This window comes from Colobus angolensis, unplaced genomic scaffold, assembly GCF_000951035.1.
Source record: "Colobus angolensis palliatus isolate OR3802 unplaced genomic scaffold, Cang.pa_1.0 Scaffold14, whole genome shotgun sequence".
NCBI lineage: Eukaryota > Metazoa > Chordata > Mammalia > Primates > Cercopithecidae > Colobus > Colobus angolensis.
Window position 1 is genome coordinate 15930302 of NW_012114488.1, and position 21078 is coordinate 15951379.

Sequence of the window (21078 nt, forward strand, 5' to 3'; positions counted from 1 at the left end):
ACATCCCAGTAGCAGTGAGAGAAGATTAAGTGAGAAAGGAAAGGGCTTTGGCTCTCCCTAACCAAGCAATAGGACTTGTTCCTCCATATGGAGAGGCTAGTTAGGGAAAAAAGGGCTTTGTGTTTTCCATGGGTTGGCCCTGCTGTCTGTGGCCTGGGGACTTGTCTGGGAAATGGGTTGGCAGCAGCCGTCTCTAGGAAGGGCAGGTCCAGCCATCAAGACAGCATCAGCATCTTGCTTTAAGGCCATGGATGTGAGGGGACAGGACAGAAACCTGCCTTCTGAGGATGAAGCAGGCAGGAATTAAGCAGGGCCAGAATCACAGTTGAATGGGCAAGGACTCAGGACCAGATGAAGAACTGGGGGAGACACGAGGCTCTGAGGAGGAAGGGGTGGGGGAAGAAAGAGGAAGCCTAGCAGACAACTCGACAGGCCCAGCAACCTGCCCCCAATCCCAGGAACAGCTGGCAAGCAGAACCCAGACCCATCCTCCAGTCAGGCGGGAATCCCGTGTCTTCTCCTAGGCATCAGTGCCTATGGGGTAGGCAGGGAGGACTTGTGATGCCTGCAAGTGTAGACCTTAGGAATCATCCTCTGAGCATAACTGGGGAGGCGAGGACTGACCCGGTCATGGAGGAACCAACTCTATCCAGTTTGCCTGAGACATTTTTTGGTGTTAGCTCTGAAACGCCCACTCCCCAGCCCTGGGCAAACAGTTGGTCACCCTGCTGGACACTGCCTGAGTCCCTCTGTTGTCCTGGGTTCTGTAAATACACTCACTCTTTAGTAATATGTCCTCAGACACCAGAATTGATCATGAGGACTGAACGTAGGAAGTTTATGGGACCGTAATGCAGAATGCTTTCCTTTCCCAGTTCTGATGAACAGTTTTCAAGCCCTAACTTGTACAGCAGAGATAGTTAATATTTTGATAGAGGCATGACCCAATTTCTTATTTTCCCAGAGGAAATCTGGAAGATGAGTTTGGGTAAGTAGGGGGAAAGGCCCTGGCTCACCACCGTTCCTTGTGCACAATGCTGCTCTCTGATGAGGCACACAGAAGTCTGCCTAGCCTGCTCCAAGGCTGCAATCTCACTCTTTAAAGCACCTTTAAATTGAATTTCCAATTCCATTAAAGCTGTAGGAGAACATCCTCCCCTCAATATCTCTCTGGGTTGAATGACAGCCCACTGACCCGGGCGATGCCAGACTGAGTTTCCTTTTGTGGAAGGAAATGAGAGCTGGGCACCATGCTTGAGAAAGGAAGTTGGGGGTCTTGACATGCTATGCATTGAACTGTTCACTGGTACAGTCTTTATGGCTATTTCATTGTAACATGAACAGTTTTCTTATTTTATGCCATATAGTCTTGTTTTCAAAAAGTTAAAGACATGGAAAGTAAAGAAATGCATTTAAATACACACCATTTCTAGAACTCAGGCTATTTTTTTAAATAGGAAGTATTACTAAATTAATTATTGGCTACAAAGGTCCATTCTGTGTTGAGTATGTCCAGTGTCCTAACATATTTTTATGCATTCAGGCATATTCTAAGTTAAAGTGAGTGTGATGGTACACATACTACAGTTATTTTTATGAGTCATTTTAAAGATGAGAGCTTTGCTGGTAGAATTGGCACCATTCATCCTGTAAAGGGAGAGGAGGAAGACTTAGCCCTGTCGGGAGAAAGCTCTGGATGGGTTCCCAGTGACTTTCTTTCCAATAACTGTTTTTGAGACTTTCTTTGTTTTTGAGACTCACGCCTTTCTCATTCCAAAACTGATCTGCCTTAGAGACCCATCAGGTACTCCCTGTGCCTAAACTATGTTCTCTGGATCTTTCGAAATGAATTCCCCAAAGAGAGATTTCAAATCTGAAGTCTGAGATTACAACTAAACACAATTAAGGAAGACAGCAGTAACTGAACTGAAATCAACTAAACACAACAATTAATGAAGACAGCAGTAACTGAACTGAAATACCACCATCCCCGATGGGCTCCATGCAAGCTGGAATCACAGTGTGGTTTCTCTTTTGAAAAAACAAAAATTATGTTTATAAAAATCCCCCTTTGAAAGGAAATGTCAGAAACAGATATTCCCAAAGCTGGAAAGTCCCTTTCTATAGCAATATTGGTGTTTGTGTGACCACTCAACAAATGATAGAAAAGACGGTAGCTATTAATGTCTAGAAGTCTCCCTGATAACTAAGGTAATAAAAAGAAATCCAGCAGGACACTTTCTAATGAGGTTTTAATCTTTTCTATTTTGGAAATACTTCAAACAGTGGTATCATTTATATTGATGATGGAGCTAAAGGAATCCCTTTGGAATTGGAAAGCTCAAATTCCATTCCTGATGTCACATAAACATACCACCATGGGAACTGCCTCAAGCATGTTTCTGTGTGAACATGTATTGATACAACATTTAACGTTTAATTTTAAAAGCCGTAGATTCGCTATAAACTATACTCAAGTGTATCCAAAAAATAAGGAAACTACAATCAAATCTTATGGGTTTATTGAGCCAGTATAGGATAAAACATCACTAACAAATATGGGCATATTCAGTTCCGTAGTAACAGAGTCCCCTTGTTAGCTAGAATTGTAACTACTATTCTCTATGAGCATATCTCATACAAAGATGAGAGGTATGGGGAGCTGGGGGCAGAGAAGAGGGATCTTTGGGATAAAGGCCTTTAAGATCCTAGGAGGAAAAAGCAAACCAAAACTCCTGCCACAGTTACTACCTGTGTAGCTGCATCACCCAGGTCAGTATAGTGACAGTGGCTGCTCACTCAGTGTTGACACAGTCGGCTATTGTATTGGTCAGGGTTCTCTAGAGGGACAAAACTAATAGGATCTATGTATATATGAAAGGGAGTTTATTAGGAGAATTGGCTCACACGATCACAAGGTGAAGTCCCAGATAGGTTGTCTGCAAGCTGAGAAGGTAGGAAGAAAGGAGTGGCTCAGAGTCCAAAAGCCTTAAAAGTAGGGAAACCAACAGTGCAGCCTTCAGTCTGTGGCCAAAGGCCCGAGAGCCTCTGGCAAACCACTCATGTAAGTGCAAGAAGAACCGGAGTCTGATGTTCAGGGACAGGAAGCATCCAGCACAGGAGAAGGATGAAAGCTAGACGACTCAGCAAGACATCCTATCCCACCTTCTGCCTGCTTTGCTCTACCCATACTGGCAGTCACCTGGATGGTGCTCACCCACATTGAAGGGAAGCTTCCTCTTCCAGTCCACTGACTCAAATGTTAATCTCCTCTGGCAACACCCTCCTAGACATGCCCAGAAACAATACTTTCCCAGCTATCTAGGCATCCTTCAATCCAATTGACACTTTACCATCAGACCTATTGATAAATAATGCTGCATAACAGTCATTGATGTTAGCAGCATAGAATAGTAAGCATTCATTTATCTCATGTGTTTGTGGGCTGGATGGGGTCTGCTAGTGTAGGTTCCATGAAGCTTTGCTAGGTCAGCTCCATTCTGAATGTCTTTCAGCCTCCTTCGGGGCCCATAGGTGAGCCTGGGAATTTCCCTTCATGGTGATGGCTGATGTGCGGAGATAAAGCCCAACCACACAAGCACATTTCAAGCTTCTATTGCATCACATCTAGCAACCCGCCACTGGCCAAAGCAGGTATCATAGTCAACCCCAGCATCAAAGGGCAGGAAGTCCACTGCACCTATCATGAGGCCAAAGCAATTTCATTGCCACGCCCAACATCTACAGAGCCAGGGAGTCTTTTCATCCCTTGGAAATGAGACAGAAAATATGAATCTTTCCAAACAGTAATTTAATCTACCCCAATCGATCACTTCTGCATCACCAAAAAACGTGTCACACCCTACTCTGGCAATTAAACTAGTAATATGATCAATTGCATTAGTTACCTTTGGCTGCAAGAACAGAAACCCGCAAATCTCTGTAGTACATACAGACACATTGAGCAGTAGTTCAGTGGGGAAACAAATTTTTCTTGGCCATGTCCCATAGAGCTGCTGCAGTTCTGCTCTAGGCTACAGCTCTTCTTCTGAGACCCACTCTGAAGGAATAGCACCGATTTGGGGTCTGCTGTTCTTGTGGTAGACAGAAGGAACAAGAGAGCTATCATGAATTCATGACGCCTCTCAAAGCTTGTGCCCTGAATTGATATTCTGCTACTTCTACTCCTTGGGCCCAATCAAGTCAGGTGGACAAGCCTGACACTGGGTGGGGACATATACTGCCCACAGAGAGATACTGCTGTCGTGTGGCAATGGGTGAGGATGGGATGTAGAATCCTCTTACAGAGAAGGAGTGAATAGTTGAGAGGATTAATACAATGTATCACAGATAATAGTGTGTTCAGAATTGGGGGGTTCTTGGTCTCACTGACTTCAAGAACGAAGCCGGGGACTGGCGAGTGTTACAGTTCCTAAAGATGGTGTGTCCGGAGTTTGCTCCTTCAGACGTTCAGATGTGTCTGGAGCTTCTTCCTTCTGGTTGGTTCGTGATCTGGTGTCAGGAGTGAAGCTGCAGACCTTCGTGGCGAATGTTACAGCTCTTAAAGGCAGCGCATCTGGAGTTGTTCGTTCTTCCCATCCCAGTGGATTCATGGTCTCGCTGGCTTCAGGAGTGAAGCTGCAGACCTTTGCGGTGAATGTTTCAGCTCATACTCGCAGCATAGACCCAAAGACTGAGCAGCAACAAGATTTATTGCAAAGAGCAAAAAAACAAAGCCACCCACAGTGTGCAAAGGAACCCCAGCTGGTTGCCACTGGCTGGCTTGGGCAGCCTGCTTTTATTCCCTCATTTGGCCCCACCCACATCCTGCTGATTGGTCCATTTTACAGAGCGCTGATTGATCTATTTTACAGAGAGCTGATTGGTCCGTTTTGACAGAGTGCTGATTGGCCCATTTACAATCCTTGAGCTAGATACACAGTTACAGAGAGCTAGTTAGCTAGATAGAGTACCAATTGGTGCCTTTTACAAACCTTGAGTGAGACACAGAGTGCTGATTGGTGTATTTACAAACCCTGAGCTAGACACAGAGTGCTGATGAGTGCACATACAATCGTCCAGCTAGATATAAAAACTCTCCAAGTCCCCATCCGGTTCAGGAGCCCAGCTGGCTTCACCCAGTGGATCCTGCGCCAGGGCTGCAGGCAGAGCTGCCCACCAGTCCCCAGCGGCGCCTGCACTCTTCACCCTTTGGGCTGTCGATGAGACCGTGGGCCACGGAGCAGGGGGTGGGGCCCGTTGGGGAGGCTCAGGCCTCGAGGGACACGGCAGAGGGAGGAACTCAGACATGGTGGGCTGCAGGTACGGAGCCCTGCCCTGCGGGGAGGCAGCTAGGGCCCGGCAAGAATTTGAGTGGGGCCCGTGGGCCGGCACTGCTGGGGTACCCGGTAGCACAACCTCCGCAGCTGCTGGTCCTGGTGCTAACTCCCTCACTGCCCTGGGCCAGCGGTGACGGCCTTCCGCTCAGTGTGCGGGCCTGCCGAGCCCGAGCCCACCGGAACTCACAGTGGCCGGTGAGTGCAGCAGCGCAGTCCCGGTTCCTGCTCGTGCTGCCCTGGTTCCCGCCCAGGCCTCTCCCTCCACACCTCCCGGCAAGCAGGGCAGGGGGAGGCTCTGGCCTCAGCCAGCCCAGAGAGGGGCTCCCACGGTGTCGTGGCAGGTTGAAGGGATCCTCAAGGCTGCCAGAGTGGAGGCTGAGGCCGGAGGCCGAGGAAGCGCTGAGAGTGAGGGCTGCTAGCACCTTGTCACCGCTGAATAGCAGTTCATGCTTACATGAAACGATCTCAGCTCTCCATTACTCACCAATAGACCAAGTCTACTACCACCAGATGTGTGGGCACTCTGAAGTACTCGCCCATTCTTTTTTATTTTGACAAGCACACTCATTCAGTACCTGGGACAATGGCCATATGCTCAGATAAGCATTGTTACTCAATCCATTATTCACGCTTGCACACAGTACTATTACTTGTCTATCATATGAGAGTGAAAAGTTGAAGTGAATGGTTAGTGACCAGGTGTAAGGCAAGAAACAGGACACTACAAGTAACAAGCGGGAATAATGTCACATTGATACCAAAGAAAAATTTCACATTTACTGCAAGAACTTTGCATTATGAGCAAAACAGAGGGTGTGCCCAGGGCAGAAAACAGTTCTCTTCCTTGACATGTTCTCTGGGGTCAGTGGATGATTGTGGATGCTCCTGAAGACATTGTGAGACAGTGTCATGTTGTAGGTGTACCTGTGCTGTCATTATTGTAGACTTACCTATAATTTGCTTTTTTTTTTTTTTAAACAAGCCTTAAAAATTATCGTATGCAAATGCTGAAAGGCTGAGAACCACCAGACTAGGTGCCTAAGCTAATCCTCCTTCTGCATTGGGTAACTACCTACTGCTTAAATTTCTACCCATCCACTAATTCTCTTTAATTTCTACCTAACTTCCTAGGAGCTCAAGCCCCTTAGCTGTTTTGCATTGGTTTTTGATTTTGGGATTTTTCCTTTTAGTGAATAACAGTTATACTGTTTGTATGTTCAGAGAGCCTGGACCCTGATCACCTGTATTTCTCCCTGCTAGTGCTAGCTATCTCTTCAACAAAGCCAGAGGCCAGCCAGAAACCTTAGCAAATGGAAGCCTAGGAACAAGTGAGACAGAGACAGAGTTTGCCTACCCGTGAAATGAGTAATGTCCATGTGAACTGTAAATGAGATGATTTACAGGATAAACAACCCTCAAAATGCACCTGGTTCAATGTCGGATCAAATATATCATACTGTTTTCCTCTCATATTTTCCCTTCACTTACTAAAGTGCTGGGGATTGATGTAATCTTAGTTTGTAGTGAATTTAGCTTATCTGTACTATGGAACATCCTTGGGTAGATTTAAGCTAGTTCTGTAGGTTCTCCTAAATATACCTGGACCTGTGATGTCAGCAATGGAACAGGTTGGGGTTAGCAGGTGGCTCTTTTCACAAGAGAACTGTGCTGACTTGCCAGGTCTCCTGGGGCTGCTTTGAATCCAGCCATATCCTTTCAAATCCATTCTAACCTTCTCCGCACCCTATAATGGGCCCCCTAAGAATGAGGTGGGAATTGAAGAGGTCATGAAGGATGAGGTCATTTACGCAGTGATAACTTCTTCTAAAAGTCAGAAGTTACTGAAGAGAGGTTCTGCGAAAAGTAGAAAGAGATTGCTGGCACTTCTGTCATGGGTCTGAAGGTCCTGGAGACTATCCAGAGAGAGTGATATGGGCTAATGTGAAAGTAACTGTGTAAACACAGTTTCCAGGCGATCCTAACATAGACCTGGACAGTATTATTTGAATCACCAAAATATGAGTAATTTATATTGGCCATACTTGTCCTTGCACAAAACCTGTAATGGAATCCTGCTCTGATTTTGGGGGTTGGAGTTCAAGTACAGTGCCTACCCTGCTGGCCAGTGCTTCTGCATCATCACGAGGAGGTTTTCTGCTCAGGATGGTGCTTGTGGGGATATAAGGACCTTTGAGATGGAAAACTATGATGTGGCCCATAATGTGGCTGAATTCTGCTCTTAGCAAGGTGTTTTAAACTTAAATCCTTCTCTTGAAGATAACACTTTGCTTTTCTGCTTCTGCTTATGTATAATTAAAAAGATTAAAGATGGGTAGGTTCGGTTTGAAGACATTTGTTTCAAAAACCAAAGCTCCCTTGGAGAAATAGGTGATTCCACATGTGAGACTGGAACTTACAAAATGAGACTGGAAAATCTCGTCGTGCTAAAGAGCAAGAAAATATTCAGAAGCTACTAGAGGGTGGCAGACTCCAGATAAGCTCCATCTGCCCAAAGATGGAGCAATTTGAGAATCCAAAAGGATACTCAGCAAAATCACTGCTGACATGATTTGGCTGTGTTCCCACCCAAATCTCATCTTGAGTTGTAATTCTCATAATCCCCACGTGTCAAATGAGGAACCGGGTGAGAGGTAATTGAATCATGGGGATGGTTACCCTCGTGTTGTTCTCATGATAGTGAGTGAATTCTCATGAGATCTGATGGTTTTATAAGGGGCTTTTCCCCTTTGCTCAGCACCTCTTCTGCCTGCTGCCATGTGAGGAAACACGTTTGCTTCCCTTTCTGCCATGATTGTAAGTTTCCTGAGGCCTCCCTAGCCCTGCAGAACTGTGAGTCAATTAAACCTCTTTCCTTGATAAATTACCCAGTCTCGGGCAGTTCTTTATAGCAGTGTGACAACAGACTAATGCAACTGCAAAGGATTGAAACATATAAACTATGTTTAAATAAATACACCCGGCTTATTAATCACTTTGGGAGGATGTAGGGAGCCAATTTATTCTTTGGAAAATAAAAAATGATGCATATGTCTTGTCTTTTCGATATGAACTGTATCTCGGGGTCACCAAGAGTTGATGGGAGAAATTAGTCTTTATTTAAGCACTCCAGCAATAAATGAAGAAGTAATGATAAGATGAGAGTATTGTCATTTGGCAACCTCTGATTAGTTAGTAAATCCAGGCAGTGATTATCAGCGGCAAGTAATGTTCCAAAAGAAGAGACAAGTGGCCACCAGGTATCTCTTAATGGAAATGTACTAAGCCACTTATGAAGCAATCTTGCCAGAAATATTAAACTTGAACTTGATTAAGCTCTAGATCTAACTACCAATTGACAGGGAATACAAAAGACAGAGAAACAAGTTAAAGGATCCTACAGATATAATCAACAAAATTTAGACCATAGAAATTCTTCAGGAGAAAAACCCCAGGATTTTATCATTACAGGATAAACAACCCTCAAAATGTGCCTGGTTCAATGTCAGATCAAATATGTCATACTGTTTTCCTCTCATCTTTTCCCTTCACTTACTAAAGCTCTGGGGATTGGTGTAATCTTAGTTTGTAGTGAATTTAGCTTATCTGTACTATGGAACATCCTTGGGTAGATTTAAGCTAGGTCCTTAGAATGAAGGACCTTCCATATCCTGGAATGAAACGAAAAAGAGCAGGAACCTATGGATTAAATAAACCCAAAGAGATCAACAATTCACAATCCATAACTTCAGGAGGAGTCTAATGCACAAAGATGCTGTGAAACATTGTAGGACAATCAAGGAAGTGGAACACTGACTTGATATTAAGGAATTGTGGCTATTTTTCTTAGGACAATGACATTGGTATTAATTTTATATTTATATTTTATATACCACTGCCCCATCTTTGCTCCCACAACAGGAATCAGTCCCCACAACTGGATCAAAGGTGTGATTACTTGTATTGAATTTTAAGAACCACAGGAATAGTTCTTGCTCCTCATTCAGCAGTGTCCTGAAGATAGTGCACACATAGTTCCAGAGATACCTATTTGTTCCTACTTTAGAGGAAAATATCACAAGATGAAATGCTTTGATGGCTGGATTGATTCTTATTCAGTGGATGGGGAAACTAGGCGGAGTATAGAAAAACTAAGATTGATCAGGAGTTGATAACTGTTGAAGCTGAGGGATACGCATAGAGATTCATTAAACTATTTTTTGTATTTTTGAATATGTTTGGAAATTTCCATATTAAAATTAAAATGACTTGGAAACCACTGGATCCCATAGTTCATGATCTCTCATAAGCACAGCCATGTGGAACATTGAACTACTTACCTGTTGTCATGATCTCTATGGTGCTCATGAATAAAGCTGGGTCAGTGGGTCTGTGGGAGCAGCGCTAAACAACACTCATGAGATGTCTAACAGCAGTTGCTTCGGGGAATCAGACTCGTCTCTCAGTGAGACTCACTATCACACATGACATGCCTGGTTAATCCAACATTATATTTTGCAAGCCACCAGCGCACAGCTATTTTTTCTATATTCCTTTCTATATCCCTTTCTAGATTCCTTTCTATATTCTTTTTTTTCTATATTCCTTTCTAGATGCCTATTTTTCTAGAATATTTTCTATATTCCTATTTTTATATATTCCTTTATTCCTATTTATTTTCTATAATGCTACTTTTCTATATTCCTTTCTATATTCCCTTTTTCTATATTCTAAACCTTTTCTATATTCTAAACCTTTCTATATTCTAAATCAATATCTAAACCTTGATGTACATGCTTACCTCTGGACTATGTGTGCAATATCTTCAGTACACTGCTGAGAAAAGAGCAGAGATTATTCACTGGATGATTAAAATTGAATACAAATGATCAGATCTTTGACCTGGCTATGAGGACTATAGTCAATGGATGAGTGCAAGCTGGGAAAACAGGTGTATATTATTTTTCCCTAAAAGGAACACACAGCTCAAATGTGCTCACTCAAAGAGTGACAAGGATCAAGGATGGATGAATCACAGTGGTTTAAAAAGACCACGCTTTATCTTTACCACACATTTTATGATCTGTAAACCTCAAGGTATATCATTAACCTACTTGCACCGTTGCACCTGTAACATCTGCTCAATTGAAACCTTTGGACAAGAGCCTACTGCTTGCCACTTAATATAAGAGAGCAGAAGAAGGCAGAAATCCAAATATACATGACCAAGCTTCAGGGGCTGGGGAGGGTACAATACAACCAACAAAACCCAGTTCTTTTTTAGACAGAATTTTGCTCTTGTTGCTCAGACTGGAGTGCAGTGGGGCAATCTCGGCTCACTGCAACCTCTGCCTCCCGGGTTCAAGTGATTCTCCTGCCTCAGCCTCCCAAGTAGCTGGAATTACAAGCACTCGTCATCACACTCTGCTAATTTTTGCATTTTTTAATAGAGATGGGGTTTCACCATGTTGGCCAGGCTCGTCTTGAACTCCTGACCTCAGGCGATCCACCTGCCTTGGCCTCCCAAAGTGCTGGGATTACAGGCATGAGCCACCACACCCAGCCCCAAAACCCAGTTCTTATCAGAAGGTTCATGTGAAATCAAACTGAATGCTATGAAGAAAACAATGTTGACAACCTAGTCTTAAATCAAGATTCATATCTTCCAAAAATTATTCTCTAACACTCCTTTTATAACAACCTTTCTGTTATTCTGTAGTCGCTTAGTCTTTGGAGCTAAAGCATCGTCGTATTTTTCTTTATATGCTATTCTCTATTTAGGGGTTGCTTTAAATATATGTTATATCCTCAAGTGTATATCAAATATTCCAAAGGGCAAAAGCTTTTAATTTTTGTCCCATTTCATTTTCTCTTTATATCTTTTTTAGAGACAGCATCTTGCTCTGTCTCCTAGGCTAGAGGGCAATGGTGTGATCACGGCTCACTGCAGTTTCAAACTCCTAGGCTCAAATGATCCTCCTGCTTCAGCCTCCAAAGTATCTGAGACAACAGGTGCATGCCACCATGCCCAGCTAGTTTTTAAAACTTTCTACTTGTAGAGATGGGGTCTTGCTATGTTGCCCAGGCTGGTCTCCAATTCTAGGCTCAAGCAATCCTCCCACCTCAGTCTCCCAAAGCACTGGGATTATAGGAGTGAGCCATTACACCCTGACCTCCCCCATTTCTTAGTACACTGATGCAGAGGTACCCAAAAAGCCTTTCTTGGAAGAAGGAAAGAATGGAGGAAGAAAAGAAGAAAGGGAGAAAGACCAGCATATGGGAGTTTAAAGGCTGAAATATTACATTACTGCTAAAGCTCTGGTATGAATAAACAGATTTTTTTCAGGGCCAAACTTAAAGCTTTAAATTAAAAGTCGAAAAAATGTTTTACAGTTTGTGCAATCAAGATGAGTGATTCAATATTATGGGGCTTACAGTAAGTAAAGTATAATAATTCAAGTAACTTGGTGCAATTATTAAAATATGTACTGAAATGATCAATTAGTCTTGCCTATAATGCTAATACAGCTTCATAATCATTTCTTCTTTAATATGTCCTATGATTTTTCTCAAGATTTTTTTTCAGTTAAGTCAAATTGAAAATGATTTCCCAGATGTTTGGTGGTGTGTGTATGTGTGTGTGTGTGTGTGTGTATACACACACTCTATATACATATACATTTTGTATATATATAGTATATATACAAACATATATATTTTGTATATAAATTTAAGAAGCAACATTAAGTACATCAGTGGCAACAAAATCAATTCACCTACTTTAGCAATATTTGTTACTCATACTAAACAAAATTACCTGTGAGTAATTTGATGAGAGGTATTTCCCATTGCACTTAGCAATGCGTCTCAGGATCTGTAGTGCTTTATCTCCTTTCTTCCGAGTAATCAGCCAACGAGGAGACTCGGGGACAACCCTGGCAAAGAAGAAGGCTGTTGTGAGTTATGTCTAGGAATTTCAAAATCTAAAATCTATTGCCTTGAATTTTTCTATCAAAATGGATCTCGCAATTAGATATAAATTTAGGAGTCAATGAGTTGATAATGGGTCCCTGAAACACAGATTATTCTTGCAAGGTTATAATGGATGGGAAAAAAATGCTAGCATGATAATTGGATCACTGCTCATCAAAACAATCAATATGACATTGCTCTTACAAAACCAGGCTATCTTACAATATATTGATTCCACATATGAAAAGAATTGGGATTTAGTGAATATTAAGAAAAGCTTAGGAATCTGATTTATATAAACTGACTTGCCCATATATTAAAATTAAATTAGAAGAATCATTAAAACATGTTCATTCCAATAAAAATCAAGTGCTGGCTGGGTGCAGTGCTTCACATCTGTAATCCCAGCACTTTGGGAGGCCGAGGCAGGTGGATCATTTGAGGTCAGGAGTTTGAGACCAGTTTGGCCAACATGTTAAGACTCTGTTTCTATTAAAAATAGAAAAATTAGCTGGGTGTGGTGGTGCACGCCTGTAATCCCAGCTACTTGGGAGGCTAAGGCAGGAGAAGCACTTGAACCTGAAAGGCAGAGGCTGCAGTGGGCCAAGATCACGCCACTGCACTCCAGCCTGGGCGACAGAGTGAGACTCCATCTCCAAACAACAACAACAAAAATCAAATGCTTATCTGTTGCTTTTTGATAATGTAATTTTTTGATGCTCTTAACATTTCCTTATTCCTCAGAGAATTTCTGAGTAACATTAATTTGCTTTATAGAACACACAGAGAAGCAAATAGACTTCATTGCATTTAATTTGCATGTTGAAATATAAGGCAGATATGGTTTGTTGCCTTATAGTTTTCATGAAGCTATTTATTACAAAACAAAACATAATGCACTACCATACTTAGAATTTTGTGTTCTGGTATTTTATTTTTTTGATAATTATTAATAAAATCATCAACAAATACTCTCTTTAAATCCTAAAATTCTCTAAAAATTCTCAAAGCAGAAAATTTCCTTTATTGCTTTCATTATCATGTTGGTTTGGAGTCTAATTTCTGTGGAATCAGTATAAATATGATGATAACCAAAACCACATTACCAGTAATAAAAGAGGAAGAGAAAGCTGGGCAGCGTGATGGCTAACTGGATTCCTTGCCAATTGGGGATGAAGTACGCAATTCCAGGGAGAATTATGATTCCAAGGGTAAAAAACATTTGAATCACGATTCCCACAATCCTCCTTTGTTTCGAACCTACTATTTCTGTCACTAAAGGAAAACAAACACAAGAGGTCACAGAAGCACAAAGTCAGCTCCAAAATAAACAAACAAATGCAGAGATGTTACACCTGTTTACATCCATCAGCATTGCTAGAACACGCTAGCACTCAGATACCGAGGCTTCCACACTTGCAGAAAGGATGGAGGTGTCCTTGATACTAAATGCTTTTCTCCCACTCTTGCCTCTGCCACTTATCACAGGCACTTGCCATGTTCCTCTTATGCACCCAGCCCTGCAATCTTCTGGGTACAATAGGGAAATAAGAAGAATACATGTATCGGTTTTAGGAAAGCTTCAGTGATGATTACTTTAAAAGGTAATTGTAATTATCAGAACATAAATATGTTAAGATGGCTACATTGTATCACTGTATCTCTAGAGATATGCACATTCTAGTCTCCTTAAAAGATTCATTATAAATATTAGACTCTACAAAGACTTTTTGTTATCACAAGACAACTTCTATTAAATGTTAATTCTTTCCACAGTGTTGTACTTTTTGTTGACAATATTGCCTAAAAATCACATGGGAAATTTTATTGCTGAAATCTTTTCTTTTCCTGCCCCTTCCCACTAATTGGTTTATTTTTTTCTGATTATTCTGGGATAAGCTACTTTATTGTTGCCCTCAGATCACAACTTTGCAGATTCATCTAGACTGAGTCTCCTTAAAAATGTCTTGCATTCCAATGTTATTCTTTCTGTTCCAGACAGTGACAACCAATCCCTCTAATAATCTTCTCTCCTTCTCCCACTCACAGAAAGATCTTCAAAGGTCTCCAAAATGTGCACTGCTTGGAGATTGCATAGCAGTGACAGAAGAGAGTGGGTGTGCAAAGATCTGCAGCAATAATCTAAGATGAGAATTCACATTTTCCTGGTCAGAAATACACCACTACTCTAGGTGGCTGGTCCCGAGCTAGAAATGGAACCAAAAGGAGTAGCCAGGGCTTTCCCAAGGGATATGAGAGAAAAGTAAAGTGAACTTTTTCCTTCTTCCATCCCCAGAAGGTCAAACTTTCGGGCTATAGAAGATATCCAAGGGTCACAAATGAACTTCTCATTTTTAGAACATATTTCTCCCATAGTAAAAAGCTCCCCACTTGTACAGAAGGAGGAGAGTTGGGAACACAGGAAAGTAATCTCAAACTGTACCACAGAACACAGTGCAGAGAAAATGCTTTAAAAATACCTCAAGAAGCTACTGAGATTTTATAAAAAATTAATCTCTTATAAAGCAAAGCTAGAAACCATATTATAACAGTATAGAAGTACTTAAAAGTAGTTTGCGCAGTGTTTTATAATATTCTATGTTTGGCTTCCAAAGTAAGATGGTATTTTAGTTTCTAAAGCACTCAGGATCCTACCTCTGAGCTCTCCTATCTGCAGAAATCATTACTGTAGCTGCAGTGAAACCTCCTTTCTTAAAGGACACATGAGGAAGAGGAAGGTGGATTAACTAGCACTTGTTGGCCATCTGGCCCTAGTTTCCAAATAGAGAAGATGGTGTAAGAATGTCTTACCAATCACGAAGCTAGTCATCCATGTCCCCTTTCCAAACACACCTTGCAGGAAGCGGAAGATCACAAACACAGGGAAGTTTGGTGCAAAGGCCACCACAACCCCAGTGACGCCAACACCAAGGCAGGAGAGCAAGTAAATGACGATCCTTCCATACCTTTTTGAGAAAGACAGGAAAAGAGCTCACCTTAAACATTTTCTTCAACACAATGGGAAAATGTAACATAAAATATTATATCATATTATATTATTATATTATTTTTAAAATGTTTTGTAGAGACAGGGTCTCACTATGTTGCCCAGGCTGGAATCACAACATTTAAAGCACAGAATGCATCCTTGTGATTGCAGTTTCTGAAAAGATGACCCTCCTTAAAACTATTGTTTCACATACAGTCTCCCCAGCAGTATGGATGTGACACTTTCTAACATTTCTTATGTGTCAAGTCATAAGGACAGAGAGGCAGAAAGAAGGAGCAATGGTGTGTTATGGCCAGAAGGCCTTGCCTTGAATCTCACCTCAACCATCTACCAGTCATAAGACCTTGGACTAATTCCTAAGGTCTTCAAAACAAAGGTTTTGCTTGCTTGTTTTTGTTTTTTCCACTTTTTCCTAGAGGGAGGTTGTAGAGAGGATCAAATGAGATGTGAATGTGAAAGCGTTTTATAAACTACAAAGTTCACAGCCAATGTCAGTGGTTCCTAAATTCTGTATTTTATTTTCACCTTTGGCATAAGTGTTATTAAATAGTTTTAGGAAAAGGAACAAGGTATCATACACAGCATTCTGAGAGTCTGGTGTTAATTGGTTCAGCATAGAGGCGTCAAATTATTGTCTGGTAAATGTTTGCTATCAATATCCATTAAGAGTTTTGATTCTATGACATCTATGACAAGTTCATAAAAATTTCCATAAAATATGTACATGTAGCATCTTGCTTGAGCCAGCAGAGTAGAGATGGAAGTAGCCTTAGTTTATCTAGAATTTTAGTGGACTCTGTGTCCCCTGCCCCTACACATGCACAGCATTCTCCTCGTTAACATTCCCCACGGGAGTGGTACACTTGCTGCAATTGACGAACCTACAGGGGCACATCATAATCACCCAATGTCCACAGTTTACCTTTGGGTTCGCTCTTGATGTTGCATATTCTATGTGTTTTGACATGTGTATAATGACACGTATCCACCATTAAAGTATCTAACAGGATAGTTTCTCTGCTCTAAATATCCTCTGTGCTCTGCCTATTCATCCCTCCCTCTCCCCACCCCCTAGCAACCACTGATCTTTCTTTTTTTTTTTTACTGTCTCCATAGTTTTCCTTTTTCCAAAATGTCATATAGTTAAAATCTTATAGTATGTAGCCTTTCCAGATCAGCTTCTTCATTTAGTAATATGTACTTACGTTTCCTCTGTGTATTTTCATGGCTTGATAGCTCATTTCTTTTCAGTATGGAATAATATTCCATAGTCTGGATGTATCACAGTTTGTCCATTCGCCTATGGAAGGGCATCCTGGTTGCTTCCAAGTTTTGGCAATTATGAAGAAAGCTGCTATAAACATGTATGTGTAGGTTTTGTGTGAACATGAGTTTTCAACTTTTTTGGGTTGGAATTGGAATACCAAGGAGTAGAATTGCTGGATCAAATAGTAAAAGTTTAATTTTGTAAGAATTACAAACATGTGTAAGAATTTTGTCATCTACAGTCACTGTTTCATTTTGCATTCTCACCAACAATAAATGAGATTGTTTATTGTTCCACATAACAATAAACAATAAAATGTTGTTCCACATCCTCGTCAGCATTTGGTGTTGGCAGTGTTCTGAATTTTGGCCTTTCTCATAGGTACGTAGTGGTATCTCATTGCTGTTTTAATGGGCGTTTCCCAGATGTTATGTGACATAGAGCATCTTTTCATATGCTTATTATCATCTGTATACTCTCTTTGGTGAGGTATCTGTTAAGGTCTTTGGCCCATTTTTTAGTTGGGTTGTTTGTTTACTTATTGTTGTGTTTTAAGAGTATATTGTGGCTAACAGTTCTTTATCAAATATTTGTCTTTTATTAATATTTTCTCCCAGTCTGTGGCTTGTCATTTCATTTGTTCTCTTGATAATGTCTTTCACAGCACAGAAAATTTTAATTTTAATGAAGCCCAGCTTATCAATTCTTTTTTCATGGATTATGCTTTTGGTGTTGCATCTAAAAGGTCATCTAGATTTTTTCCTATCCTGTCCTCTAGGAGTTTTGTAGTTTTGTATTTTACATTTAGGTCTGTGATCCATTTTTTTAAAGGGTGTAAGGTCTGTGTCTAGATTCTCTCTCTCTTTTTTTTTTTTTTTTTGGCGTGTGATTGTCCAGTTGTTCCAGTACCATTTGTTTTCTGCTTTGTCAAAGGTCAGTTGACTATACTTATTATCTATGTGGGTCTATTTCTAGGCTCTCTATTTTATTCCATTGAACTATTGGTAGAGGTCTATTCTTTCACAAATACGACACTGTCGTGATTACTGTCGCTTTACAGTAAGTCTTGACGTCAGGCAGTGTCAAGTCCTCTGGCTTTGTTCTTCTCCTTCAATACTGTGTTGGCTGTTCTGGGTCTTTTGTTTCTACATATAAACTTTAGAATTAGTTTGTCAATATCCACAAAATAACTCTGTAGGATTTTGATTAGTATTGTATTGAATATATACATCAAGTTGGGAAGAACTGACATCTTGACAATATTGAGTCTTCCTATCCATGAATGTTGAATATCTCTCCATTTATTTAGATCATCTCTGATTTCTTTCATTAGAGTTTTGCACTTTTCCTCACATAAATCTTGTACATATGTTGCTGAGATTTATAACTAAGTGTTGTATATTCTTGTGGTGCTAATGTAAATGGCATTGTGTGTTTAAATTCAAATCCTAGTGTTCATTGTTGGTACATAAGAAAGCAGTTGACTTTTGTGTATTAGCCTTGTACCCTGCAACTTTATTGTACTCACTTATTAGTTTCAGGAGGTTGTTGTTGTTGTTAATTCTTTTGATTTTCTACATAGACAATCATGCCATCTGTGAACAAAGACAGTTTTTATTTCTTCCTTCCCAATCAGTATACCTGTTATTTTCTTTACTTGTCTCATTTATTGTATTAGTGAGGGCTTCCAGCATGGCACCGAAAAGAAGTTTTTAGAGATGACATATTTGCCTTGTTTCTGATCTTAGTGAGAAAGCTTCTATACAGTTTATCATCATTAAGTATGATGTTAACGGTAGGTTTTTTCATAGACATTCCTTAACAAGTTGAGGAAGTTACCCTATATTTCTAGTTTACTGAGAGCTTTTGTCATATATAGATGTTGGATTTTGACAAACACTTTTTCTGCATCTAAAGATATGATCATCTCATTTTTTATTCCTTAGTTTGTTGATGTGATGGATTACATTAATTGACTTTAGAATGCTGAGCCAGCTTTATGTACTTGGGATACTACACACTTAGTATGCTACGGTATCTGGTTGTGGTGTATAATTTTTTAATACACTATTGGATTCTACTTGCAAAATTTTGTTGAGGATTTTTGCGCCTACGTTCATGAGATATATTAGTCTGTAGTTTTCTTTTGTTGTAATGTCTTTGCCCAATTTAGGTATTCATGTAATGCTGGTCTCAGAATAAGTTAGAAAGCAGTCCCCCTACTTCTATCCTTGTAAAGAGTTTTTAGGGAATTGGTCGAGTTTCTTCCTTAAACATTTGGCAAATTCACCTGTGAACCCATCTGGGCCAGGTGCTTCTTGTTTTGAAAAGTAATTAACAATTGATTCAATTTATTTAATAGATATAGCCCTATTCAGATTGTCTATATAATCTTGGGTGAGTTTTGGCAGATTGTAATCTTTCAAGGAATTGGTCCATTTCATGTAGGTTATCAAATTTGTGAACACAGAGTGTTCATAGTATTTCTTTATTATCCTGTTAATGGCCATGGGATTGGTCAAAATGTCCCCTCTTTTATTTCTAATATTAGTAATTTATGTCTTCCACCTCTCTCTCTCTCTCCTCTTTATTTTTTCTTAGCCTGACTGGAGGCTTATTGTTTTTTTGATCTTTTCAAATAACCAGCTTTGGGTTTTATTATCTCCATTGATTTCCTGTCTTTAATGTTATTGATTTCTGCTCTAATTTGCTTTTTTTTTCTTCTACTTGCCTTGGGTTTAATTTGCTCTACTTCTCCAGTTTCCTAAGGTGAAAGCTTAGATTATTGATTTTATATATTTCCTCTTTTCTCATATATGTATTCAATGCTATAAATTTCCCTTTAAACATTGTTTTTGTTGCATTCCAAAAGTCTTGAGTGTTTTCATTTTCATTTTGTTTAATATACTTTTTAATTACTCTTGAGATTTCTTCTTTGACCTATGCATTACTAGAAATGTGTTGTTTCATCCCCAAGTATTTGGGAGTTTTCCATCTATCCTTTTGTTACGAATTTCTAGTTTAATTCCACTAGGGTCTGAGAGCAGACATTGTATAATTTTTATTTCTTCAAATTTGCTAATATATGTTTTATGGCCCAGAATGTGATTTATCTTGAATATTGCATGTGAATATTTCATGAGAACTTGAAAAAAAATGTTAATTCTGCTGTTGTTAGATAAGATTGCCTAAAGATGAAAATTATATTCAGTTGATCAATGATGCTGTTGAGTTCAATTATATCTTTATAGCTTTTCTACCTGTTGAATCTGACCATTTCTGACAAAGGGATGTCGAAGTCTCCAGTGAAATAGTGGATTAATCTATTTCTCATTTCAGTTTTATCACAGTTTTTGCCTCTTATAATTTTATGCTCTGCTACTAGGCACATAGATATTAAGGATTATTGGCTTCTTGGAGAATTGACCCCTTTATCATTATATAATGCCCCTTTTTATCCCTGATAACTTTCCTTCCTCTGAAGTCTGCTCTGCTGATAATAATATAGCTACTTCTGCTTTATTTTGATTACTACTATCATGGTATAGTTTTCTCCATCCATTTACTATTAATGTACACGTGTCTTTATATTTAAAGTGTATTTCTTGTAGCCAGCGTATATAGTTGGGTCTTGTTTGTTGATCCACTGTGAAAATCTCTGTCTTTTAGCTGGTGCATTTGGACCATCTTACATTTAAAGTGAGTACTGACATGGTTACATTAATGTCCACCATATTCGTTATCATTTTCTATTTGTTTCCCTTCTTTTTTATTCTTATGTTTGTATTCCACACTTTTTCCTGGCTTTTGTGGTTTAATTGAACAGCAGTTTATAGGATTCCACATTTTCTTCATTTTTAGCATATCAGTCATGCTTTTTTAAAAAAATTGTTTTTTAGTCATTGCTACTAAATAAGAAACATATTTTTCTTATTCTCAATTGACCTAACAGATAACAGTGTATTCACTTATTCCTCTCCAATGCCTTTCCTTTATGTAGATCTGGATTTCTAACCTAGATCATTTTCATTCTCTCTAAATAATTTCTTTTAATATTTATTACAAGGCATCAAATTCCCTCAATTTTTGTCTAACAAAGTCTTTATTTCTCCTTCACTTTTCAATGATAACTTTGCAGAGTATAGAATTCTAGATTGGAATTTTTTCTCAACACTTTAAGTATTCAACTTTCTTCTTGCTTACATGGTTTCTGAAAAGAAGTAGGATATAATTTTTATCATTGCTCTTTTAAGAGTTTTCCCCCCTCTTCTTTCAGAATTTTTACTTTATCTTTAGTTTGACTATGACATAACTAAGTATACTTTTTTATGTTTATCTTGCTTGATTTTCTTTGAGTTTCCTGGATCTGTGGTGTCTGACATTAATTTTGAAAAATTCTCAGTCATTATTGTTTAAAATATTTTTTCTATTTTTCTCTCTCTCTTCTCCTTTTGGTATTCCTATTACACAAATACTATATCTTTTGTAATTGT

General features: G+C 39.7%; 1 protein-coding gene across 1 annotated transcript in view; it reads right to left on the reverse strand.

Annotated features, from left to right (window-relative positions):
* Positions 1-21078, reverse strand: part of SLC22A3 (solute carrier family 22 (organic cation transporter), member 3) — a gene marked incomplete at its 5' end in the record, with an annotated part of 105709 nt that overhangs the window by 31196 nt on the left and 53435 nt on the right. The window contains 3 exons of the mRNA XM_011935092.1: positions 12154-12271; positions 13415-13583; positions 15120-15274. Of these exons, the coding sequence (XP_011790482.1) occupies positions 12154-12271; positions 13415-13583; positions 15120-15274 (442 nt within the window). The remainder of the gene's footprint in view (positions 1-12153; positions 12272-13414; positions 13584-15119; positions 15275-21078) is intronic.